This window comes from Lissotriton helveticus, chromosome 2_2 (assembly GCF_964261635.1).
Source record: "Lissotriton helveticus chromosome 2_2, aLisHel1.1, whole genome shotgun sequence".
Taxonomy (NCBI): Eukaryota; Metazoa; Chordata; class Amphibia; order Caudata; family Salamandridae; genus Lissotriton; species Lissotriton helveticus.
The window spans coordinates 146,988,124-147,015,332 of record NC_136060.1 but is presented as its reverse complement, the minus strand read 5'-3'; the positions used below and the strand labels follow the sequence as shown (position 1 = coordinate 147,015,332).

Below are 27,209 nucleotides of genomic sequence, written 5' to 3'. Positions count from 1 at the left end.
CAAGGGTCATTAGATTTGATTTTGACATGATTCCTGCTTTAGGGTGAATGAGTAAAAATAAGAAAGGATGAGGAGAGCCTACATAACCCTCTAGAGCCTTGGCAACACAACTAAAAAACAAAAATACAAATAAAGCTCGAGCAGGATGAATAAAAAAATAGACAGACTTATATGTCACCTCAATGGTGAAAAGGACAGTTTTGGAATGTAATCTTTATTATTCTTATAATCTATGGCGAATTTGTAGTGGAGGCATGGTTGTACTGAAGAAAAGGAAGACACAAGCAAGAAAAATAATTCTTTTATCAACATTTACTTGTTCTGGTTAGGCTTGTATACTTTACAATATACATCAAAGCGAAATAGTCTGAGATGGCGGAGATATTTAGGTAAACAGTGTATCTGCAATGATGGCAAATAAACCTGTGTTAGTAATGTCAAAAAAATATCCGTCTCCAGGTAAAAACACCCAATTATAATAGACCTGTTAGTGTAGTACACAACTTAATTGCATAGAACTATGGCATAGGTCTATAGAAACATTTGAAGTATATGCTTGTTCTTCTCATTAGGCGCTGATCCAGGATGATGTAGGTTAACGTGTTTCGGCCCTTAACCTAGTGGCCTCTTCAGGACTCTGTGGACAGGTACTACCCAAATTTGAAGAAAAAAAGATTATCTTTGGCAGAAATCCATTTCTATATGATTAAAAGCTCAGTTGAAAAGAAAGAAAGGCTGGTATGTGCTAGCTGCACATTTTACCCGTGTGATGGTTAACTCAGTCAGGCATGCAGACCGTTAGCTTCAGTAATCACCAAGGTAAATAGAGAGATACATTAACAAGAATTGAACACACGGTTCCATGACAGGTGGTAAAAGTTGGAATCAGTCAGTAAACCTCATAGAAGTCTTAAACTACAGCAGTGGTTAACAAGGTGGTCAAGCCTAAAAACAAGGGTTCTTTTTATTCTGATGATAGAAAATATATGCTAACAAATACTTAATTAGCCGTTTGCTAACATGCCCCGTAGGACAAGCTGTCAGGATTGCGTGAAGTATTATATGAATGTATGGACAGTGTGGTCTCGGTGCTAGACATCAATAAAACAGTCTAATGAGCTATGGTTCACTGCTGAAGAAAGTTAAGCCCAAGGGACGCTCCCATGACCTGCACTAAATGCCTTCAGTAACTCTGCCCATAGAATTGTCCAAAACCGCTGCCCAGTAGGACTGGCGGTGCTGCAATAAAAGCTTGATATGAACAGACTTCTCTCCTACTCAAGTAGATATGCTGTAAAATTGGAAAGTAGAAGCGGGGCTCTGCATTGTTGGGAGGAGGACAGATTTGTCCACTGCCGCATAATAAAGAATGAGAAAGAATATGCAATGTTCTGGAAACTTGGATCAGCTTCCATAAAAAAACGTTCCTCCTACTAGTTAAATCCAACATATTTAGTGTGTGATCCCTACAAACTTGACCTTCTGGAACAACCTTTCCACATAAAAGGAGATAACTTCATGTTCTGGCATGAACCCTAGCTCTTCAGATTTCCCTATGATTAGATAGCACCACTACCGCTTAGCCAACTTTCTTCCAGATTCCATGATTCATTGTACCTCTCCCATAGTATTTACTCCGCTTGTGCTGGATCACTGGGATACAATACAACTGTCTGGCTCTGTTGGGGGACATTGTGTGTCTCCAGCTCCACTGCTTTGCTGTCACCCTGAAGATCTTGCTGCCATTCCGAGCTTGCTGCTTGGGTTGGCATGCTTTGGGCTCACCACTGCCACTTCAATTTACGATGCTGCTGCTCCATGTTGTAAAGCCCACAACACATCCCAAAATTTGCTGGAGAAGTTCTCCTTTTTCTGCACAATACATAAGCAGCAGTGTTAGGTGCCTTCTGCCATGGAGGGTGGAGTTGAATAGGCCACAATATCCGCACTAAGTCGATTCACCAGCAATCACAGTGTCCTTAAATCTTTTCCATACTTCTCAAGGTGAAATCCATTGTCAAATTTGCCCAAAAAGCACAATTCTCTGAGGGAAGAAACTCACACATGGAGCTCTGCCCTCAAATGTCACCAAAGCAAGGGTGGCCATCTTAGGTGAGGATGTTTCCTTATCTACAGGCTTGCAGCCCAGAAATAATTTGACCATGCTGACTCTATTAAACCTTATATAATCAGGAGAACCTCACAATCAGCTCCTCTTTTAGGGTGTCCAAATACTCAATTGGATCTTTCCCCATGCTTCTAGCAATCTTGTCACAAAATTGGACTCTGGGCCGTCAGTCTCAGTGAACATCATTATGGCAGTCACATTCACTGGCATGGGCTTCTCACATCGCTAGCCGTTATCTTCTCTGCACCATATATCTTTGTCCCCTAAAACTCTGACTTTCTCCCACCCTTCCGCACACAGGTGCCATATCCTTTTTAATCCCTGCAGGGAGCAATGTAACCTTACAACCTGTCACCGCTCACCTTTTATTTTAGATAATCAGTTATGATCCCCTCACTAGACTCTCTTCCTATCATTCCCCTCCACTGTGACTGAAGGCACAAGCTCATAACAATCACCAGTCATTCTTGCACCAATTCACTCGCCCAGACTCTAAATCAGGAAGACATTGGACCATGTCCTCACCAGGGATTAATAAAAAATGAGTGACCACAGTCCCCTAAATACAGTGAAGAGATCCCAGAAACTACCTTATCCTTATCCCATTATCATCAAACTTGAAATATGCAAGAAAAAGAATGAAAACAGAAATATGCAATGTAGGGGAGATGTGTTCATAGCTGACATCGCTATAAACCTAAAGGCCAAAGTATGTATTTTCATATTACCATTCACTTGAGTGTGAGTGACTACATAACAGTAAGGTTTAAAGCACTATCATTGTTCTAGCAATGAAAACGATGCATTCAGATGGTCAAGCACCTGCACTTTAGCTAAACAACCAAGGGGATCCCATCAATGTTGTCTGGTTTTAATTTGTGATTGTAAAGAGTTACTTTTATTTTTTGGGAAATTTGTAAAGATTTTATTTAATCGTACAATAAACTGTGACTTGACTTGACTAAAGCCCAAAGCCACCATGGTCAACAGCTTCTTCGTTGCACCCAAGTCATATTCCTGGGTTGTAATCTTCTAATTCAAGTTGATCTAAACTAAGCTTTCAGAAATTCAAGAAACAATAGTCTTGGAGCTGCCATTTATTGAAACACACCAAAGAAACTCAAAATTAACAGTTGCAACAATTCATCTAACACGATTTAAACTTATGAGAAGTACCTGCTGGCCTCCGAAGATACTTAGCAAATCCTCGGAATAACTAACTATACACATTTGAACACCAAGAGCCAAACTCAATGACATAAAGTTCAGGAGGCTCGTGAAAATGGGAGTCTCCTGACTAGCCTTTAATTAAGATCAACATGGAAAGGCTGGTGTTGGAAAATATTCAACAAGGTTACTTTTAGCCCAAGTGATTGAACACTCATTTCCTGCTTTGAAAAAGACGTCGAATTTCATTTCCTGCCAGCGCTCTGAAGATTGCTGCAGATGGGTTTTGTGTTATTCTTTCAACTTGTTGGCCTTACTATTAAAATCACATTGTGTTTTACTTCAATGCTTTACCATCTTGTTTGCTTTTTATCCCACTCGATCTTCTCTACCACTTGGTCCTCCCCTACAACTGATGCCTTCCCACATAAAGAATATTAACCTTTTTTATAAATACTGAATGATTGTAATCTTAGTTATCGACTGTATGTAGTTTTTTACAAAATCCTAAAAAAATAACAAGAAGAAAGTGTACCTGGTAAATGGAGGGGTGTCTCCATGTGGGCCTCTATCAAAACACAGATACTATTTAGAATATCATTCAACTTTGTGAAGTTTGTCCCTGAGCTCACTCATGAAACATTGTTTAGTGCATCTTTATTAGTGGAAGTTAGACTTCTATAATGTGGCTTTAGATTACCTAAGGATTTAGAATTCGTTATCGACAGCATGCCTGTGCAGAGTGTTACTGCTGCCAGTATTTAAAATGATAACATGTTTGAAGCATCGCAGGCAATTACATTATCCTATTTATTCACTGTTAAGAAGGTTAATGGGTCACAGATAGTCTCGACAAACTGCACAATTTATGCATACAGATGGCGTGGAAATGATTGAGCGGAATAGAAAAATTGGGTTTTTGAATATTTGAGCATAAATTATGAAGTAGAGTTGATTGTAATTATGTTACCATGCTGTTCCACCGGCTCTTGAGTTTTTTTTTATCAGTTGCTTTGCAGTTTGAAAAACAAAATCACCTAAATGGCATATTGGTGGTCCTGGTGTATGTGTCTACGTGTACGTTCGAGCGGGAGACAGAACGCGAATTGTTAAAGATGATAAAGCATCGAGAGCTTATCAAAATAAAACACACTAAATTATAAACAAGAGTTGTTACCACACCTCATGCACACATGGCGAGTCTGTGCAAATTGGAATTAGATGGGGGCTGTAAATGGGCGCTCCTCCTTCTTTTCAAAATGTAAGGCAATGTATCAATAGTCCTTGAAAATGTTGTGGCTACCCTTGTCAGTTGATTAGTGTTTGCAAAGTGAAAACTTTCGGAGAAGGAAGTCATGCGCTGTGCGGGTGACAGCGGTGGGCAGTGCTGTGGGCAGTAGCCCACAGCAGCCACACGGACCAATGCATGCTCTTTCAAAGGTATATTTCATGCTGTGGCACAGTTTTGACAGTGCGGTAGAAATGCCAGCACTTTGTGAAAGCAGGTGCAAGCACTGAGGTTTGCACTTCCTTGCAGGCCTCCACCTCTGCATTAACAATCAGTTCACAAAACGGTTCTCGGCTGGACTGGGGACCAAAAGCAGCCCTGCTAAATGTTCACACCAGCCCTGTTCCCTCCTTTCCTCTGTGTCTCTCTTTTCATCCATCCGTTCTCTCTCCCCTTCGTTCTCTCTTCTATTCTCTGGCTCTCTCTCCATGCCTCTCCCACTCTTCCCCTCTTGCTTGAAGTCCCCTGTACCTGCTGCAATTAATCTGGGTGATTTGGGGAGAGTGGCAGGTACCAGTCGCGACCCTGGGCTCTTCAAACCGGCCTCCAGTAGCCACAGCCCACTGGGGAAATGCCTGGCCAGTCCGGAATCACGCCTCAAGAATATATATTAATTAGGCAGTATTTTGTCAGTGCTTGAGAATGGCCTCTTTGCACTATCCTGGATGCATCCAGTGCACTGCAAAGACGTGCCTATTGACATTATAAATGCACTGCAATGCGCCCCAGCCATTGACATCAGCTGGGCCCTTGGTGAGACCCTCTTTGCAAAGTCCTCGTACTAGTGCTACAGAATTTACTTATAGGTAACACTAAGGCTGAATGAGTATCAAGCCATACAATATTGGACCTTAGGACATGATTTAAAAGACGGATTTCCAACCTCTTCCAAACCGTTGTACAATTTTTATGCCAATTGAACATGATCCCATCCTTTGCGCCTGCAATGTTTTCATTCATCAAATCCCCACATTTAATCTTGATAAATTGAACAAAGTATACAAGACAGCTTCCTTTCATTGAACAGGCGAAGTAGGGCTATATTCCATGGGCATGAAATTGAAACTGACTTTCAAAAAGATAAAACAAATTGTGAATTTGTGACTGTCATGCAGGTTTTAACCCATCATATATTGTGCACCTTTCTCTGTTTCCTTTCAGGATTATACACTTACAATGTACTTCCAGCAGTCATGGAGGGATAAAAGGCTTTCTTATTCTGGAATACCGCTGAACCTCACGCTGGACAACAGGGTTGCTGATCAGCTATGGGTACCAGACACATACTTCCTCAATGACAAAAAGTCGTTTGTTCATGGCGTTACTGTGAAAAATAGAATGATTCGCTTGCATCCTGATGGAACTGTGCTTTATGGTCTACGGTAGGCTGCATTTTGGTTTCTTCTTTCACTCTTGAAACACTTTGAGAACACTTAATCTTGCTCTTGCTTCATCTTCAAATTTAGGATGGTATCTCATGCTTTACTAGTTTTGAAAGTACCTACCTTAGGCAAACTTGTATGTGGTACTGGCATTTTCAGAATAGTATATTACATTTATTCATCCGATTTGAACTATACAATTCTTTTAATGTCTAGTGTTTTAATAGTGCTACTTGCTTACTAAATTCCAGAAGCAATTGAAAAGAATGAGATCTTATAAACTCTCATAAGGTAATTGCTGAAGATAAGTTAAATTATGTTCCACTGTAATATTATCACTGTGGCTATATTAGTGCTCCTGTTAATGATAACATGGTGTGAGTTCAAAGTTGTATGGAGGGTAGTTAAGGTAGTTGTAGGGAATGTTTCGATAAAGACGGTCATTCTGCAAGCCCGGGGTTGTCACTATCAACACAGAACTGTTGAACTGAAAAAGTGTCTTCACAACAAACTGGGGATAAGTGGACAACAACAATGCTCTAACAGATCTAGCACATCAATTGAATTGTAAAATAATGCACAGGCAGCACAACACAGTGTGTACAATACACCACCTGGACTTCTTACAACAGGCCCTATGTGCTTTGTATATTTTGGACTCCAACCCTCCCAATTTTTGAAGACAGTTCAGAGACGTTTAAATTATTTTCTGTCAGTCATTGCAGGACAGTGGAGGTATTTTAGGGCGACTGTGACGTGAGTCCATTTTTGCGGTCTCGCTCTAGACAGCTCCAGCTGTCTGTCACGGATATCATTGTCACGGATATACTCCACTTAGTGAACCCCTACACTGAGTGAGCCCTTTATCATGATTTGATGTCCTTATTGTCAATCCTGATCTCCTTTTATTTATTTGTGGCTTTCCTCTCTATTCTGTATTTGTCCTAGACTGTAGCATAGCTCTTTTACCCTTGCCTTTGATGGGCTTGATGTAGCCTTACAATGCTTGCTCTCAGAAACAACTTTCTTCTCTATCATTGGGCCCTCCATTAGGGGGCATGTGTTTCCGTTTTCTCCCAGGTCTGTCTTCCTGCTCCTCTCACTGTCCTCCTGGTGATAGTAAATTATTCCCCTCGCACCTACTTCTCACCCCTTCCTCTCTCAGTCTGGTAGTGCATGTTGCCACACCCAATAGTATTTTCCTGCTTGGGGTGTGAGAAAAATAAGTCCTTTCTAGCCCTACTGAAATAGCACCCTACACACCAGCCCTGGGAGTGTCATGTTTGCAGGAAGTGGGGAGAACAGCATCACAGCACCCTGCCTTCATCAGGGATTTGAAGAGCAGTTCAGTGTCGAGAGATATCATGGCTGCACTTTCATCACTGCCTGCCTTTGTGATGAAAGACAAAGAGGAAATATACTTCTGTCTAAGCTGAATTTGATTACTGATCAATGCATCTCTCTATTCACAACTCCTTTCCTGCTTGAGAAGGGGGATCGTTCCCCAATTCCTAGTCCCTACCTCGCCACCCGAATCAGGTATGTGGAAGCGTCGTCATGCTGCAGACATTGCAGTACTCTCTGTCTATAGAGTTTGTATCTCTCAAAGACTCACTCCTCATTCTGAGGTCACTATACTGACTACCACTAAACTTGGTAATTGTAGCTCTACTTGTTTATAGCAGTTTGAATCAGCGAAAGCGCTACATAAAAACAACTAATAATCACTACTGCATTGCTATGGTTGAAAATTAATCATTACAGAAAGAAAAGTAGTCAGTCAAACATCAATTGAATTTGCAAGCAGCCAGGCATAAGGTCTATCTCCAGATAAAAGCCAAAAAAATCATAGCTCGATCTTCTTTAGCTAAAAACGAAATGAACTAAAAGCTTAATATACAAAAGGTTGTCTGTTCCCCAAAAGTATGTCTTTTATAATGTTTCAGGAAGAGAACGCACACAGATTTCATGGCATGACATTAGGTAAGAGAGCTGGATTAGACATTTTTCATTCATGACAATCAAATATATTCGTTGATATAAGACTCCTAGAAACACCTACTTCCTAAAGCATCTTATTGTTGAAAGCTATACATAACTAATTAAGGAAATAACATAATGTGTTTCGAAAGACAGCAATACAATGGTTTATTGAACTATCAGCAGAGCTTGGCCAAGGGGCCTTGACATTGCTACAGTAAGACATCTTTACCCCTTCCTAAAGGACAGCAGAGCAGATGGCACATTTTATACAGAGACCATGAGTGATGCTGTATTTTTGTTGAATTTCTGAAAGAGAGAAAGACAGATACAAGTGGAAAGCTTGTACACATAAAAAAAAAAAATGCACATGCATTTTATGAAGGACTGTCAATGCAGCCTGGCGCGGACTTTGTATACTGACACATGACTAAACTAATCATTATTTTATAGCAAATTATAACCCATTTATATGAATGTAGTGGTGCTAAAAGCCAGTGTTCAAGCTACAGGTTTGTCTCATTTAGGATTCACAAGCACCTATAGCTTTAGATTGGCTTTTGTCCCTACTGTATTACCAAACCACTCCTTACTGTTACACATAGGTGAAACTGACTGGCACTGCCTGTGCTTGTTTTGGTTGAGGCAGAGCCCGACAACCTGGTTTTATGGACTCTGTAGCGTCCTAATTTCTTTCTTTGGGGCTTCAGCATACACAATCTTACAGTAATCAAGTCTCGACAACACCACTGCCACGGGCATTCCAGTGTGATGCAGTTTTGATGGAACGGGAGGAGACTTCAGAGCAACATTATGCAGCAGACTAGTTTTTGATTGATCCAGGGGTTTAAGTGCCGGAATTTTTAAACTTCTAAAAGATGAAAACTCAAATCGGTTTACACTTGTGCCAGAAATGGTTGTGTATTTCTCAGCAGTAACTGTTTTCTCATCAGCATGCCTATCCTCTGAATGCTTGTTGCTGTACTGTTTGCCACCATCGCTTCAGAAGCAGTGTGTTCCTGACATAAGCACTCTCTTAGCAGAACGCATTGATAGAGATAGATGCGTGCTGCGAGGCGAAAGCAGGTGCTACACTTTCTGGGAAGGAGAAAATAGGAAAAATAAGGCGCCCATTAGGAAATGGTTGATGGCTTGCAGAAGTGTTTTTGGTTTTGTTAAGCAGAGCATGAGGAGACATATGTCTTTCCAATTGCCTTCGGACTATACAAGCAATTCACCTCCATCAGCCCGATTGAAAAAAATGCCTTTCATGCGAGTTATTTTTAGTGCTGTTTTCTATTATTAGACGGAGGCAAAGTGTAAAAGAAATCTCTCATTGCATCTGAGCACAGAGCAAGTTTGATGTGGGAAGACGATGTCCTTCAAAAGTTACCTTTCACGGAAATTACTTTCAGCAAAACAAAAAGATACATTCATGTATTTGTACATTGGAGAGGTGCACTTCAAAAGTACCAAAGCAGACTTACACTTATGAGCTGGGATGTCTTTTGCAGGTTTTGTCGCAAGGAGTTTAATAAAATTGTGAGAGGCAGATTTTTAGTGCTGTGAATGGATGTGCGGTAGCTAACATGGCAACAGAAATGTTAGTAATATTGTAGAACTCTGAGGTAGCCGGTATGCATAGTTAGTATGATTAAATGGCGCTATCCTTGATGGGTTGAAATTGTGAGGCTTATTTACAAGACCCTTGCACCGCAGATGCATACTTTTTAATATGGGGGAAAGTGGCATACCTGCGGAACCAAGGGCTTGTAAATAAACCCCCTTGTTTTTATTTGATTTTTTTCATTCAAACAGACTGGTCATATTGTGTTTGTGTCATATCATGTTATACAGTGTCTGCCAACACGTGTCTCATTCCCTCAGAGCTGTCTCACCTGAGTATCATTACTTAAGGCTGAATCCCTATTTTTATATAAATGGAAATGTCACCGATAAATTCTCTAAGAACATTTAGCCACCAGTGGGAGCGGTGGAAGGGGTTACTCCTAGAGGGGCTCCCGCAGTTTCTTACACCACAAACATGTAATCCAAGGAGAAGCTGAGCATTTTCTGGGATCATTTACTGTTTGAGCACAAGTGTCTCAAACTCACTGTCCTGTCCATTCATCAAAACAATGTGACTCGAAAATAAAGAAATTATTAAAGGGGAAGCAAGCATGGTTATTAACTAAAGTTTCCAGCAGAGACCAAACGCAATGTAATCTACCTCAACTCAGTTCTTACCCTCAGCTCATAAGCAAAGCGAAGGCAGTTTGGAGGAGGGGTTAAAATGCAAGGGTCAGAAGATGCCCAACCCTTCCCAACTACCAGGTAGCGGTGGTCAGGGGAAACCAAAATAAAACTCCTAGGTGATTTTTGCTGGTCATTTTGAGTTCAGTTCAGTGGTGATGACAATGTGATGTTGCAACTGAGGTGGTAGTGTTCTGTTGTAACTGAGGTGGCAGTGTACAGTAGTGCACTTGACTTCCTCCCTGATTGGTGCCTACATTCCAGCTAAAATGTATCCACGCTCTTTCCACAATTCGTTTTTATGCAGTTTTCACGTGACATGACATCATGCTAGCAATCAGCTTTATCAGATGCAGAGAGGAAATAACTGAGTGCACAACTAGAAATGCTGCATAATTATAGCGAACGTCTGTGCCCAGAACCATACCCGCTGGCGTGTAATTGGCAGTTTCAATTTGACTCGAGTTTCTGAGATCCACTCACACACAACAGCATCTGGTGAGACACTCCAATCATCAGAGCTTTTGAATATGTGGTTTTACTCTTTGACTACAGGAATCTTGATCACTGTAACATAATTTGTACACAAACCGACTGCATTCCAGGATAAACATTTAAAATACCAAAAGTGTCTTTGAAATAAGCTTTAGCTCAAGAGTGGATAGCATTGAAATTAATAACGTTAGCTAGTTGTGGTATTTTATTTCTAGCGATCAGAAGAAATTTGTATCCGTAAACTCACAATGCTCAGCATTCATTGTATCAAGCACATTTCAGGTGTACTCAATAATTATGAATTTTATTAATGAGTTGTTGTGGGATAACTACGCATGCCCAAGTTAGGGTAACTGAGCAAAAGATGAAGGCACCTAATGGGATGACTGGCAATTATCGAAAAGGCAAAGGCTACGTTACCCCAGCTAATGGTATTAGAACATGCTTGTAAGGGCCGTACTGGATGTAAAGAACACATGAGTATGTTGCAGCTTCTTACTTCCTCCATCAGCACCAACAGATAGTGAATGACAGCTTAAGCAGGAGCTACATGCTCCATGCATGAATCCTTCCCATGTTGTCACTCCGTAACAGCTGAAGCTGTGGGATAAAGTTAGTTTTCCCTTTACTGAGAGCCTCTATGCTCTCAGTATAAAGTATTACCATTGTATATGGCATGTCTCTTGACCTTCCCTCAGTGCCTCCTGTCTGAGCATGACAGTTGCAGAGTAATTCTGGATCCAACTCCGCCTTTCATTCAGGAACTCAACTATTTGAGGTGCAATTGGGATCAGCTACCTTTGCCAGAATAAACAATGACTCCAGGCACTCTTCCATCTACCGAATTACATCCACAGGGCAAGACTATGACTGGAGCTGGGCCTTCAAAGACAATCTATTTTCTGTGAGGCTGATACCCTGAAATATTTTATAAGGACATTAAAAGCCGCAGACAACACCCTTAAAGCCCGGTTAAAAGAAACTCTTGCCAGCTCTGGGAATCTGTGGAACCATCAAATTGTAAAGGACATAAGAACGCTACACATCGACGAACCATTACTAACCACAGACACTATTCCATAGACAGTCTGATAAAGGGTTATCAACAAGCAGGTTAGACAAATTTCCTATCAAATGGACATACAGGTTCTAAAAACAACAACTATCCTGCTTCCCTTGAATAACTCATACCTCCCTGGGGTACCTCCATCTTACCTCCTGGAAAGTCTGAACGCAGTGGCATGGAGGAATATATTGTTCATGCGTCTCTTAGGTTTGCGCTCCACTGCCTTCAACCAATGGACTCCAACAAGTGAGGAGGGGGCCTGTAGACTGTGCAACTACAGGTCTGAATCATGGTTGCATCTTCTGTGCTGTTGTCCCATCCTTGACGCTCCCAGAAGACTTCTTTTAAAACCTTTATATTTAAAAAGGGGCATCAGTACATGTTGGGAGGCATCGGCCCTCTGATTTACTTCCCTAGAGATTCAAGTGCTTGTAAGGTCTGGAAAATATGTGAGACTCTTGGACAATCTGTTTTTACCCCCTCCTGCCCCCACCCTTCCAGTTTCTCCCCCATAAAAACTTATCACAAACTTTTTTTTCCCTCTGTCCTAGTATCCCTGTACTAAATTATTTTATCCTTGGCTTTGGAAACCTGTCACATGATTATACCAGTAACTACAAGACTGCCTCGTCAGTAATATGTATACAAACTTAAATTTGATGGTTTTCTTTGTTTTTGCTTTTAACGTAGTAACAGTGCTATGATGACATTTTATTGCAATGGTTTTAAATAACTGTGCTAATTTAATAAACTAAAAGAAAAAAAAGACTCCAGGCACTCTTGTAGCCCCTGAGCATTTCTCCCTTTTCTCTGGTGCTATTTCCTGTCATTCATTGACAGCACCAGCAGGACCCAGTTGTGCAAGACCTTTACTGCCATTGTCAGTCAGTTATAATAGACACCGATAAGAGGATTGCAAGGAAAATGTTGAAGTCTTCTAAGCAGAATCTGGGTGCTTGGAATTTAGCTATTTATTGCCAGTTTGTGTCAGCATTTTAGACATTCTAAGTTTTGGTAGAGACACCAACATTCTCTCAATATATTCTATTGATAAATTGGGCATATACGATACCGGACAGGTCCACGCGGCTTACAAAGCCACTTTTAATCTATGTATAAACATATGTTTTCCCATATTCGACCTCACAAACAAGAAGGGAAGCAAACAAATTATCAAACTGCAAAGACAACCCCCTCGATCCCCTGGGTCTCTTGTACTTCATTCCAGGCTGCTTGTTTATAAGAAGTTTTTCCAAGCCAGAGTATGAATGACTAGTTCTTCCTACCAAAGTGTCGTCCTCTAATGTAGAATTGTGAACTTAACAGCTGCACTATGAGTCACAGCAATAAACATTAACTTGGCAGTGAGTGCAGCCAGTGTACTTTTTCTCCCTGCATTTTATTGTAAAGAACCCTATTTAATAATCACTGACACATACGTGTGTGTTTGGCCCACCTAACTCAGTTACAACCAACAAGACAGATCAATATGTAAAATGCATTGATATAGGCTTTATTGTCTATTTTCTTGATAGGGCACTGTGAGGGGTAAAACTCCTGTGCCAAACAAATCAGTCCAGTCCATGGGAAATTGGATTCTGATTTGAGATTTGATTTAATGGATGAAATCGAGGTAGGTGAGAAGGTGTCACTAACTGATTCTCTCAGATGTAGCTCTATAAGTTATTTAATTGTTGGGTTGTTGACCAGAGAGTTTCTGATAGTAGCTAAAGCCATTTTGTAGTTGCATACCCTATGAGTTGTATGACTTTGTAACCCCGAAATGGTTTTGTAGTATTTATTTGACCCAATTTGTGAGCATTTCCAACTCATAAAATGAGTCGGAAAGGCTTCAAGCGGCGTTCGGTTTGTCCGAATCCGTATCGGAAGCCTTGTTTCCGAGCGACTTGGAAACATTTCTGACTAACCGATTACGATGGTCAGAAACCGTTCGGACTTTCCGACTCGTTCCGACTCGGGTCTGAACGGAATTTGGAGAACCCGAGTCAGTCGCAGCCGACTTGTATGAATGGCTCTACGGAGCGCGTTTCCGACAGATGCATTACGATGTCAGATTCGGTCCGCCTTGCCGACTCCGTTTCTCTGACAGGGATTGGCTGTCGCAAACCCAACTTTGGGGGCCCGTAGCAGGTCCCCCCTTCACCCAGAGGCCTTCGGTTGGGGCCAGTGGGGGTACCCATGGGTCTCCTCTTTCCCACCATGCACAATGTGGCAGGCACCATGGGGTGCTCCCCACAGGGTGCAAGGTTTTCCACACCCACCCCTTTCTTCAATGGGAGCCAGTAATTTCAGTCGGAACACAGGCTCTTATTGAAGTCAGCTGGAGTCCGACCGAACAGTGATCGGAAACATCGTAATCAGTCGGTCGGACTCCCCGAATCCGACTCGGTTGGAATGCTTTCCAACCAACATCATAATCAAGCCCTAGATTGTAATTAGATATGTGCATCCTGAATATCGAACCCCTAATATCGTTGGAACAGAATATCAAGGTCAAAATATAACCAACAACAAAAAACTATAGACATGTAAGTAAGTCTAGATTTTGTATATCTACCTCCACATAACTGTACCTACATGGTACATATATCTTCAAGCTATGTAGATGTGGATTTTGGCACAGAAAATGTATACTTCCCGATATACGCTTACCATTTGATATTTTGCTTCATATTTTCTTCCTCGATATTCTGTCATCGAGAGTCTTGTTTCTCGTTATTTTCAGTGTTGATATTCAGTAGTTCAACCATAATTCAGAGTTAAAGGGGCATCTCCTCATAATTTTTATTCAGTATGATATATATAATTGGTTTGCGAATGATTTATCAATTGCCAACACCTCATAGGCATTAGTAACTGATTTTTAAATCATGTTAGCAGCCCAAGAGAGAGTAGGGCATAATTGATGTACCGCTGTCTGCTCCCACGATGTTTTCACAAGTATGAACAATTTTTAAAGCTGCTCCAGATCCTTCAGAGAACATGGATTGCTTTAAAAAAAGTTTCCTATTTGGAAATGCAAACACAGGGATTCTGGTCTACTGTTTATTGCAGGCTACCATCACTATGTTTGCAGTAATCACAGGTAGACACAAATGTGAACACCTGCATAATTAATATTCACAAGGCAGAGTATTTTGCTACTCCCTGTAACTAGAAATGTTGTGCTACTATTGATTAGTTAATAAGTTGCATGGCAAAATTAAAGACCAGACAAAACTTTGCAATGCACAATTCGGGACCACTTGTTAGCAACCAGACCTTCATGTTTATATGTATTATATTGCAACTTAGGATGCATCATCGTATTATGATTGTATGTATGGTTTGTTCATTTTAGGCTCTAACTGTATGTTTTTTTTTTAATTGCCAATAAAATAATTCAGGAAAAACAATACAATTTTAATAATGTAAGTAATATTCTCTATCTATATATCATGAGCATACCTAACGAAGTTACAGAAAAATAATGTATTTCTCTCAAGGTGCTTTCACAACACTAGTATTATACAACTTACTAGAATCAGAACCGTGACACACATGCTGATCTGTTGACCTTGCTTGGGAGAGATAGTGAACACTGGAAGACAACAGTGCTCCTCTTTCCCCTATAAGTACCCCACACTAATGCTCTGACCGATATACATCCCTGCCCATGCTGTTATCTGGGACATTGCTTCATAAAAGCACATAGCAGCATTAATTTCACACTACTTTATTTTTTCTTCTCAGAAAAACATTAAAAAAGTTTTTAAGTGCTTTATCGCGGTTGAATTGGACAATTAGTCCACTCTCAGTCAAATAACCAGGTAATGATTTTAACAAATGTGCCAGATACTCATGGCATTTTTGTTGTTTTGAGTTTCTTCCTCATGGTATACTAGCAGGTATGCTTTTGCAAATTTTTATCTTTAGTGGATACTTGAGACAAATTGTATAAACAACAATAACTGACTTCCTAATATGTAGTCATGCAATTTCAGCGATCCCTCCTAATCTCTTTTACACATTGTGACACTTCTCTGTCTGTGTTGTCCTCATTCCTTGCTGAAGAACCACCTTTAAAGCATATTCCTGGTAAAGAAAGCCTAAATTCCCATCTTTCCATCATATTGCTAGCCAAGGAAGTAGCCAGAAAAGAAATACCCCCGACTTTGAACCATATCACATTACATGAGTGACTGAAACAAGTGATCCTGACCCTTTCAAGGATGGACCACTTGGAACTTTTGCCCCAATTCGTACATTCATTTCGTATTTATCTTTACATCTTTCTCTCCTTCTTTGCATTCTTCTGTTCTTCCTTCAACACTTGGTACATTTACCTCTAGCTTTTTGTTCCTTGCACTTTTTATTTTTTCTCTCTATTTAATCGTATTTGGTTCCGTTGTTACCCTTTCACCCTCGGACAACTATGTGATAATATATTCTTTCTTGTAGTATCATTCCTGTGAGTCACATATCAAAGTTTAAAAGGGTCAATACAAATTATTTCATCTTTCCTCGGTAACCCCCACTGAAGCTGGTGCAGTTGGTACCATGCTACACCCTTGTTGCTAACACTATCATAGAATTTTATAGGATCACTCGGCAACCCAAGTTGAAGTGCCCCAGTTTAGGACTTGGCCCTTTTTTCATGGTTATCCCCAAACCTTTTGCCTTCTTCCTACTATTTTTTTCTGACCTGTTTTTGTTGGCTCTAGAACTCTGGGCACTTTACCACTGCTGAACTGTGCAAAAGTGCATATGCTGTCTGTCTGAATGGTATTGGTAATCCATGATTGTCATATTTGATTTACTGGTGAGTACCTAGTAATGTGCACTGTGTGTGCCAGGGCCTGTAAATCAAATGCTATTAGAGAGCCTGTAGCACTTATTGAGCCACCCCCATGAGTAGCCCTAATAATAAATAATAAGGAAATGTATAAAGCGCATGGTTACGGCATCTCAGCGTGTCCCCGCGCTAAGTGAGAGGGAGGTGGCATTTACTACAACAGAGGGCCACACCGTGCTAAGCAGTGAACAAGTAAGTTTTCAGCAGCTTTCTAAATTTAGCTTCCGAGGTTTCTAGCCTAAGTTTTAGAGGGAGCTTATTCCAGTTCTGAGCAGCCAGGACCCGGAAAGAACGACCTCCCATTTTGGCCTTCTTTACCTTAGGGATTACCAACTGCCCAGTCCCACTGGATCTAAGAGACCTTCTTGGAACATACCTGGAGACCAAGTCTCTCAGATATGCCGGGCCAACATTCTGAGAAATGCGATGACAGGAGAGTAACGTCTTGAACATAGCTCTTTTCTTGACTGGGAGCCAGTGCAATGAGTCAAGGACCATTTTTGAAGCCGCCCTCCTTGGCTACATAAGAACCAGCCGTGTGACAGCATTCTGTAGGACCTGTAATCTCCCAAGGCCCTTAGCCCTGTCTCCCAGATAAAGTATGTTCCCATAGTCAAGACGAGATGTAATAAGAGCATGTATCATCGTCTTCCTAGCCCCTAATGGGAGGAGATCCAACGTTTTCCGCAGTTTTTTTAGTACTCCAAAACATTTCCCAACAACGCGTCGATTATGTCCATCATAGGAGAGAGTGGAGTCCACCCAGATCCCCAGATTTTTTGCCTCGGTACAATGTGTTGGGGTAGGGCCCAGACTCGGAGGCCACCATTCTGACGTCGTGCTTGAGGTATCACCTCCCACCACCAGCACCTCGGTCTTGCTGCCATTCAATTTCAGAAAGTTCTTATCCATCCAGGAGGCAAGCTCCTGCAAACATGACTCAGGCCTGCCACTGCAGTGTCTGCAAGTGCAGGTTTAAAATGCCATGATGACCTGGCAAGTTGACCAACTTGCCTTGGGCCAAACCTTTCCTTTTATTACATGTAAGGTACCCCGAATGTAGCCCCATGGACAGGGTGCAGTGTATGCGAAAGGTAGGGCACGTATTTGTGTATTTTACATGTCCTGATATTGAAATAAGGCTAACTTCATTATTCATTTTTCATTATTGCAAGGACTATCTCTCCCACAGGTTATCATTGGAGCTGCCTTGTAACACTTTAAAAGTGTAGTTTCAATTGGGAAGAGATAGAGATTTGGAGTTTGTGAAGTAGGTTTTAATATTGTGTGTTTGAAAATGCCACTTTTAGTAAAGTGAGCATTTTTTTGCTTTACTAGTGCCTCTGCCTGCCTGTGGCATCCACGTCAGGTTTAGGCTGACAGTTTGGCTGTTTGTGCATTCACTCTAGACAATCACACAAACGGTGCTGAGGTGTGCCCTGCATATCCTGATTGGCCATCACCAGGCTGATGGACTTCTTGACCTAGAGTGGCGGAGGAGTGGTCCCTGCCACCTGAATAGGGCTGTGCCTGTCCTTTCACAATGCTATCTCCACTCCTGTGAAGTGTGTCTGGACCAGGTCAGGGCAAGGCAGTATCTGTGCACTACAAAGACTATCCTTTGAAGTATGCCTACTACAAAGGCAGAAAGAGGTATAAGTATTGGACCTCTAACCCCACACTTATGGGTAAAGAGAAGACTCTGGTATGAGGAAGAGTTGGAAAGCTGTTGGAGGAGTACTGTTCCTTTGCTGTGTTGCTTTGCTGGTTTAGCCTGCAGTGGCTGCTTCTGTCACGGAGATGAAAAGGACTGGACTTTGCGTTGTATCCCGCTTGAGAAGATTCTCCATTGGCTTGCTTGGGCTTACCTCCTGTTAAGAAGCCTTAGCACCATCAAAGACTTCACCTCCTGCCCCATAATCTATCTGCTGGAATTTCTGTCCTGCCAAGTGGTGCCAATTTCAGTTCTGGGTCCTTGGAGGTGGCTTTGCTGCAGAAAGAAGAATAAAATCCATGTGGCAACCCTTCGCACCTATTAATCCTGCTGCAAGCTTGCTGTGTGGTTTCAAAACTTAAGCATTGCTGTGCTGCGGCCAAAAGATCAACACAGCGCCTGTTCGAGGCTGGAGAATTGACACTGTACCAGTTCTTGTGGCTCCAAGTTTGCGGGTAGCCCTAGTCATGAGCATCATGTCTCCGACGTCCAAGACACCTGCTCTGATGCTGCTGCAGGCCCGGCTGTGTGGCTGAAAATCATTGCATCACTGCACTGCAGCTGAAGAATCAACGCAGCGGCTGGGAGCAACGACCCACACAGCGCACCTGTACTCCAAGTTTTCAGTGCATCAACCTGCAGGAAGGACATATGTTTGGATTTTGAAGCATCACTTCGCCTCGCAGTAAAGAATTGACAATATACTTATCCTGCATGCAGCAGAACTGACGTTTTCATTCCCCTGGAACTCAAGAAGCGATGTATCAGGGTGTTTTCTGACACTTCTCTCCTCTGCGGAAATGTTTCATCTTGGATTTTGATACATTGAAGAATCTTTGTGCTAAAACCTATGCAACCATAGAGTTCTACGGACAACATAGTTTAAACCTTTAAGAAGAGATATCTTGAGTTCTTTATGTTGTATTCTTGTTGTTTTTTCTTGTTTTGTTTAGATAAAGATTGTTTTTTTTCTAAACAGGTGTGGTGTCCATTTGTAGGGTTCACTGTGTTATTGTTTGCTTTATGTACAAATGCTTCACACATTGCCTCTGAGATGAGCCTTACTGCACATGCCTAGCTACAAAGGGGGTGAGCAGGGGTTATCTTAGCTGTGTAATCCCATTACTTTGGCTAGAAGGAAGGGTCCCTACGTGGACAGGGTGCAAGCCACTGTCAACTACAGACCCCATTTTTTCACATTGTGGAAGCGGTTGGATAGGACTTGTGTTTGTACTTAACATACAGTGATAGGTGTACACTACTGATCTACAAATCAAGTCTCAGCTTGGTGAGCCTGAAGTTGAAGTTGCAGAGGTTCTGTTTGAGCTGGAGAGGATGAGATCCTATATGTTTCCTCAACTGAAACAGTTTTGCAAGTATTTCTAATGCCCTGTTAAAAGCAAAAGAAGCTGAGGAGGCGGAGAATGAGGAAGTGGATATGGAGGTACAAAACCCGCAAATGGAGTATGAAGCTCAGGAGCTGACTGTGGGGGAATGCCCGCCAAGACTAGCAGCAGTGTGTCACCCATAAGTCTGTTCCCAAAGGAGCTGAAGGACAGGCAACAGGTCCAAGAGCATGAGCTAGAGCTTGAGAAGATCAAATGGGAAATGGAAAACAAAGAGTTGGAATTGGAAAGCAAAAATCTAGAAATGGACCAAAGGCAATAAGAGAAGAAGAAGTCCCTTGCAATGGAGGCAATTAAATTGCTTTTGGCTCATGAACTACATATGAGAGAGTTGGGTCTGGAAGCTATGAGAGCAGAGTCCAGCTCAGAGGGTGGCAGCAAAAATATAATGTCCAGTACTGCAGAAAAGGTTCCCATACCCAGAGACTTAGTGCCTGACTTTAAAAAGGGGATTGATATACACTAAGGGGTTCAGGTTTATGAGGCGCTCCAGGGGTGTGCAGGGACCCTTAGGTGGATTGGAGAACTGGCATGGGGAGTAAAATTCCTAGTGATTGGAGGGACACTTTACTGGCTCTCATAGAGAGTGACAGGGAGATGGGTTCCCCTGTAGTAGAAGCCCTGATAAGGAAGTATAGAGACACCCCCAGAAGAGTGTGGATTGAGTTTAAAGTACAGCCAGATACTGTCTCTCCTGTCTCATGAGGGTGATGTGGGGTACTGTAATAAAGTATAATAGTACAGGTACCTGTTCAAGGCACTGAGAGGTAGAGGGAAGGGTAGTATGGTTAACACATGTGAAGGCTGGACAATTTGATTGCTCGAGAGCATACGTTCAGTTAAGGTTTTCGAGAACTATACCAACACCCTGTGGAGTGTGAGTTCTCTGACCCCAGGGAGCTTGCTCTGGAGGCAGACCTTTTGGTGGATGCCAGAGGTTCTGAAGAGGCTTTTGGGAGTGATCCTGAAGAGGGTGGCTCAGGTTGTCCCCGACCTAGGGAGGTCGAGGAGGTGTGCAATAGGCCAGATTGGTCCCTGTGTAGTGGGATGGATAGTGTGTCCCATGTCGCTTCTCAGGGCAGGAGGCGAGATGGGGGTAGGCAAAGGCCTACGTTGCCCAACAAACAACCAGTCCCATGGCGTGGATAGGTCCCGGAGGGAACACAAGTAGGGGGGCATAGTCTGTACCGGGAGGCCATTCCCCACGGGGCCCCGTAGTGTCAGGAGAGCTCAGGGGTGGCTGTCACAAGTGTCCCACTAGTTCTGGTATCTGGCAGCACCACTCTGGAAGGCAGGGAGCAATAGTCCAGATGGTGGAGTGAGGGAGGAGACAGTTCCCAGTGGGAGGACCCATGGGTCAAGGGTTACCAGCTCTGAGGTCAGAGCACCCCAGGACTGACCCTGGTGAGGCCACTTCTGGCTTGAGGGTGCTTCATGCGCTGTCAGATGGACAGAAGGCAGGAGTGCATTGCAAAGAAGACTCTTGCACAACACTTACAGTAAGTGTTTCCCTTGGGAGGTGGCTGTACTCCCCCAGAAGTCCTGGCTTGCCAGGCACCTGCCCAGCCTAAGGGTACAGACCATGGGCTGGGAGACCAGTTGCAGGATAGCTCCCAAGAACTGGTGGGGTAATTGTGCAGGGCGCTTGCCACACGTGCCCTGACACCTCTGAAGTCTGGATGCACCTCTCCACAGTGGAAGGTACAAGACCCAAGTGGAGGACAGGGTGTGGGAGAGAACACCCCAGTCTCCGAGTCAGCCTCAGGTTACTGACCTTCGGCTGGAATATCAGTCTCAGGAATCCACACCAGAATTGTTGGGAGGGAGAGTGGACAAAGGGGGCCAGTCACCTGGGGCTACCGCCCGCACTCTGAGAAACCACAAAGATCAGAGAGCCCTGGATATCCGTGGGCCTGGCTTTTGTTACTGACAGCTATCAGTGGCCACTGTGGGTTGCTGTCCTGGTGAAGAGAGTTGCCCTTGGGTTGGGGACATGAGTCACACCCCGGTTGTATGAAAATAATGCCCTCAGGAGTGTTTACAAAGGATTTCTCTCTCACTTGATGATTGATATCTCTCTAAGTCACGTTTATAAGAGGATGTCAGTAGGAGATCCAGGGAGTGATAAATATCAATGCAGCACCTGGTGGTATCTTTCTACTTCTTCTGGCTGCGCCCTGTGACAGCATCACGGTAACAGAAGGAGCTAGACATGCTGACACGAGCAACATCTGCTACACTGAATACAAAAAAGTAATGATTATTTAAATATACAAACTTAATCTGCTATTGAACTTAAATTGTACCTACCATACATGAACACACCCATTTCACCTTTTGTGACATTACTGCACTTCATAGAGGGGGGTCCTCCTTTACGGCCGGAGCAGGAATTATGTGGAACCAGCTGCCTGATCATTTGAGATTAATAACAGAGGAAGTACCCTTCAAGAAGGCTCTAAGACAGATCTTTTTAAGCTATAGGCCTTGGGAACACCTTTTGGTGCTCTGCTCCTCCTCATATTGTTCTTCTATGCTGAGCACCTGGACATCTCCGATTAGCTGCTGCGTGCTATATAAAAGACTTTCATTCATTTACCATGGATAAAAACGTAAATAAAACATATTACATATTTTCATTGCTGGATTAAGCATGTTTTATTATTATTATTATTATTGTCAACAACATATTTGGATCAGAAATCTTGCACATAGAATCTGTGAAGGTACATAGGCTAAGGAAGTTTGGAATATTTGTGTATACAGTGAACTTAAGAGTTTTTTTCAATAAATTCCACCAATAACTGGATATGATTGGCAAGGACAAAGAGCAGTACTATAACATAAAAAAAAATATGCTTCAATAAGGGCATCGCTAAGTGTTAGATGGTATTTTATACATAGATGCAGGAGAGATCTACAATTGAATGTATAGTTATCCAGAATGTGTCTCTAGTTGTATTCTCTCTGCATTAATTTAAAGTCCAGAAAGTGAGTTTGAAACCCGAATACCAGATGGTAGTGAATTTCAATGGAGTGTGTCAAGCAGACAACAACCACGATTATTGGCAGAGGTACATTCTGGTTTAGGTGTTTTCAAAATGTTGTAATTAGCAGATCAACGGTTAGAAGGTGGAGGGTAGTGTGATAGGGGGCAGTCATGTAGGTAAGGGCCAGACTATTGTTTTCTTTACTAGTCTTACTAATTTATATAACGGTAGGCTTTTGACATTTAGCAACCATACATAATTTTAGAAGATGTATATATGTGTGTGTTTCTAGGACGAATATAGTAATTTCAGGTTGCAAATTTCAGTCTTTATCTAGGGCAGCATAGGAGTAATTAAAGATGATGACCAGTTTACCATTGTAGTAATTGAGGGTGATGAAAAACTGCATGTTGAATAACGATTTGAAAATGTTGAATGGAATCAGTGGATTTTAAGTACATTATGTCATTGGAAGCATGATGCTTTCAATTTGCTGCTTTTGTAGGCTTCCATGTTCATTGATGGAATGAAGAGAACACTGAAATTCTTGGCTGAAGAGATGAATTTCAGTGAGTCAATGGAGGATGAAATGAATTTGGAAGAAAGGTGTGGAGTGGAGGAGGAGGGAAAGTAAATCTGATGGAATTCTGTATCAGCAGTGTTGTATCATTCATGGATAAATGTTTGTGAAACAGTGAGAGATGTGTCCTTGGAGGTCTGGTGTGAAATTAGAAAAGCAGAAGAAATTCTGAGCATTGTTAGTATATAATATGAGAACACAAAAGAGGAAACAGTGCTATAAAGAGAGACAGAGGTGGTATATAAAGAGAAAAGAATCGGCCCAAGGGCTGCTTTTGGAGGGATTTCCACTGGGAAAGGGGTAGGTACAGACGCCTGTGAGTCCCCAGTGACTGTAAAAGATGAATTGGAGTGGTAAGAGGTAATCAAAGTGACTGCTAGGCCATTGATGTCAAGCGAATGAAGAGAAGACAGTAATGTGCGGTTATCAACAATTTAAATGTCAGCAGGAAGGTCTAACAGCATGAGAATTGCAGAGAGATAATTGTGTTAAGCAGTGGTGATATATTTTGATGTGTCTGAGCTGTTTCAGTAATGTAAAGGGTAGGAATGTTTGATTATAGAGGGTTACGATGGTTATTAGCGGAAGAGTATGATAAGATTAAATATACCTTTCTAATATATTTGAAAAGAAGGGAAGGTGAGATGCCAGGAGATAGTTATCTGGAGAAGAGTGTTTGATGCTTTTTGTTTTTAATAGAACTAGAACCTGGTTTAAAGGAAGTGGAATATGTCCCCAAGGACAGATTTTGTTTGAAAAGAGTTCAGGACATAAAAGGACGTTGGAAGTAAGTGGCAGATGTGTCATAATCTTAAGGCTGAAAGGAATACTGTTTGCAAGTTGGATTTGCAGTTTATATTATAGGAGTGGAGTCATCTGCAGAGGGTGTCATGAACTATGTGAGGGAAGTCTGTTTGAATTGGGGTGTGGTGGTTATCAAAGCGGATGTGGTCGAACAAAGGGTAATATATTAAGATTACTTTGATGGTGCAATGTTTGATCAGACACAGATGAAAAAGTCACTAGCAGATAGTGTTAGAGCTGTGATCAATAAGTATGAGGAAGAGAAACGTGTTTTAATAGCATAGGCCAATCTCAAAGGTTATGGTTGGATGGATAATATGAGGGTCTTCACGTTGGAGTGCTTGGCATTGTCGAAAGCAGTAACTAATATGCATATCACTTGTTTGCATGGCTTTAAGCTTGAAGTTGATTTATATTTGTAGTTTGTATATCTGGGGTTGCACGTTGGTTTTAACAACCTACATGTGAGATGAGAGCCATGGCTGTTGGCTTGATATCTTTTGGGTGAAAATATGCATAGATAGTGAGTAAGGGAATGTGTCTGACCTTGGGATTGAAGGGGTTAAATGCTGTTTTGTGGCAATAATGGGATTAAGTGATTAGGGTCTGGTGCAGGAATCTAGGGAAGGAGTCAGGGGAGTGCTTCCTCTTAGAAATGGGAATTGTTGTAAGGGGAGGTAGACAGAATAGTGATTGCTATGTATATAGTTTTACGATCTGATGGTGATGAAACGATGAAGGATTTAGCAAGGGAAGGTGTTTTGAATATAGGCATGTCATTAAGAAATGTGCCATGTTGGCCAGTTGATGTCAGATGGGTATTGATTAAGAAGTTGTCATAGAGAAGCTAGTAAAGAATTTATTGTAACCATAAGGTTAAAGTAACCGAAAAGATTTAAAGTGAAGATTGGAAGTAGGTCAACGATTACATTTAGTTCTTCAAAAAAGAGACCTATTTCTCATGGTAAACAATAGACAGTGTTAATCTTTGCCTTGAAGGGTGTAGTGATTACTGTGCACTAGTATTCGATTAATATTACTGGTTGTTGATGTGAGGACTGAGACAGTGATGAGTGTCTCATTGAGATAAAGGCCAACTCCTCCAACTTTCAAGTGGGTGTGAGTGATATGTGACAATGATGCAAGTTCAATGTGAAGACTGCAGGTATGGCAACGTTTCTGTAATGGCTGTAAAGTGAAGTATAGGTTTGTGAGGTTTCAAATGTTCATTGATAAAATGCGTTTTACTGTTGAGAAATCTAGTATTTTATAGACAAGGAAAGGGAAAGTTCAACGTGAGTTGGCATGTAATGTCCTGAAGTTAGCCATTGGGGCTTATTATAAACCAAGATATTTTTAACAGGATATTGTAGAATATGTATTAAGAATGTAATGTGTGAAATCCTGTAAATAGTATTCATATGTAGAACATCTTATGCAAGCCTTCAAACCCCACACATCACATCTGTCCATGTTAGTTTTAATCTCTCCTAAAAGGGAACATCGGCAATCCTTTTAAAAACTTTTTTTGAATGTGAGTGGTGGCGGCGGCCCACTTGGGTTTTACTAAACCACCAGTCCCAGAAAGCATTGCTTCAGGTGGTACACCTGAGAACAATTATTGTGGGGATTTACTGGTGTTTTCCGCATGCCGTCATGTCACATGGTCTGCCACTGAATAGGGCGTTGGCCCGAAACGCGTCTGGCAGGAAAACCGAAAAGGACTTTGTTCATGGCTCATGCCCTTGCTTTGGCATAATTTCCTACCTGTAAGTGCATCCCACCTAGGGGCAACTCTTTCTTCTTTTTGATAGCGGCCAGCCCGGTCGCGGGATTGCACTACTGCAAAAAAATTGCGGGTCCACAGCTACCTTATTTGGGCAGCTAACTGTGGAACAGGAGGTGCCCTTTATTTGCGGGGTGCTTGCGGGAACATCGGCAATCCTTTTAAAACCTTTTTTTGAATGTGAGTGGCAGCGGCGACCCACTTGGGTTTTACTAAACCACCAGTCCTAGAAAGCATTGCTTCAGGTGGTACACCTGAGCACAATTATTGTGGTGATTTACTGGCGTTTGCCGCATGCCGTCATGTCACATGGTCTGCCACTGAAGAGGGCGTTGGCCCGAAACGCGGCTGGCAGGAAAACCGAAAAGGACTTTGTTCACGGCTCGTGCCCTTGCTTTGGCATCATTTCCTACATGTAAGTGCATCCCACCTAGGGGCAACTCTTTCTTCTTTTTTATATAAATATATATCTATATATAGTTACATATTTAATACAAATGTATATTCTACATTACAATATTTATTATACTTTGAATCCACTACTATAAAAAGCACATATATAGATACATATACAAATTAATAATATTGAAAATGTAAACCTCAAAATTCACATTTACTAAAAATACTATAAACATTGAAAAATGTAACACAAAAACAAATCATGTAAAATATAAAATCGACAAATAATACTATAAAATCTATTTAACCAATAAAAGGAAAATTATTGGAGTTGGAAAAGTGTTGACCCCAAGATGGTTTAAATTTATTATTGCCTCTCCAGTCTAAACAACAGTAGGGAACACATTATTTTCAGATGGGTTAAAGTTGCTATTCCTACTCCAGTTAGTACAAACGTAGGGAAAACTTTAGACTTCAGAGGGGCTAGATTTACTAGTCTTACTCCAGTCAGCACACCAGCAGGGAACGTTTTGGCCTTTTGACAGGTTACATTTTCTATTGCTACTCCAGTCAGTGCAACAGTAGGGACAGTTTTGAACTTTGGAGCAAGTAAATGTACTATTCTTGATTGATTGGTAAAGACCTACCGTTGTGAAAAGATTACAGATTTTCATACAGGCTAATTATCGCTGTGCAGCCTTAAAAAATGGAGTCTACCAATGTTGGGGATACTGATAAACTCTTCAAAACTTTTCTGGCAACAGACGTGCCCTCATCTGTGAACAGGTTAAGTATGGAGCTGCCTCAATTAAACAAGACAAGTTGAAGGCACTGAACTGAAGGTCAGCAAAAGGTTTCTGAAGTGTGCAGGTTAATTTGGCAAACATTTAGACTCTTCCAGTTGAGGATGTGTCAC

General features: G+C 41.7%; 1 protein-coding gene across 2 annotated transcripts in view; it reads left to right on the top strand.

The window, feature by feature from the left end:
• GABRB1 (gamma-aminobutyric acid type A receptor subunit beta1) overlaps window positions 1-27,209 on the top strand; it is a 1,683,231-nt gene that overhangs the window by 633,049 nt on the left and 1,022,973 nt on the right. For both annotated transcript variants that reach the window (XM_078678962.1, XM_078678961.1), the window contains exon 4: window positions 5,745-5,965. In XM_078678962.1, coding sequence (XP_078535088.1) covers window positions 5,745-5,965 — 221 coding nt within the window. The remainder of the gene's footprint in view (window positions 1-5,744; window positions 5,966-27,209) is intronic.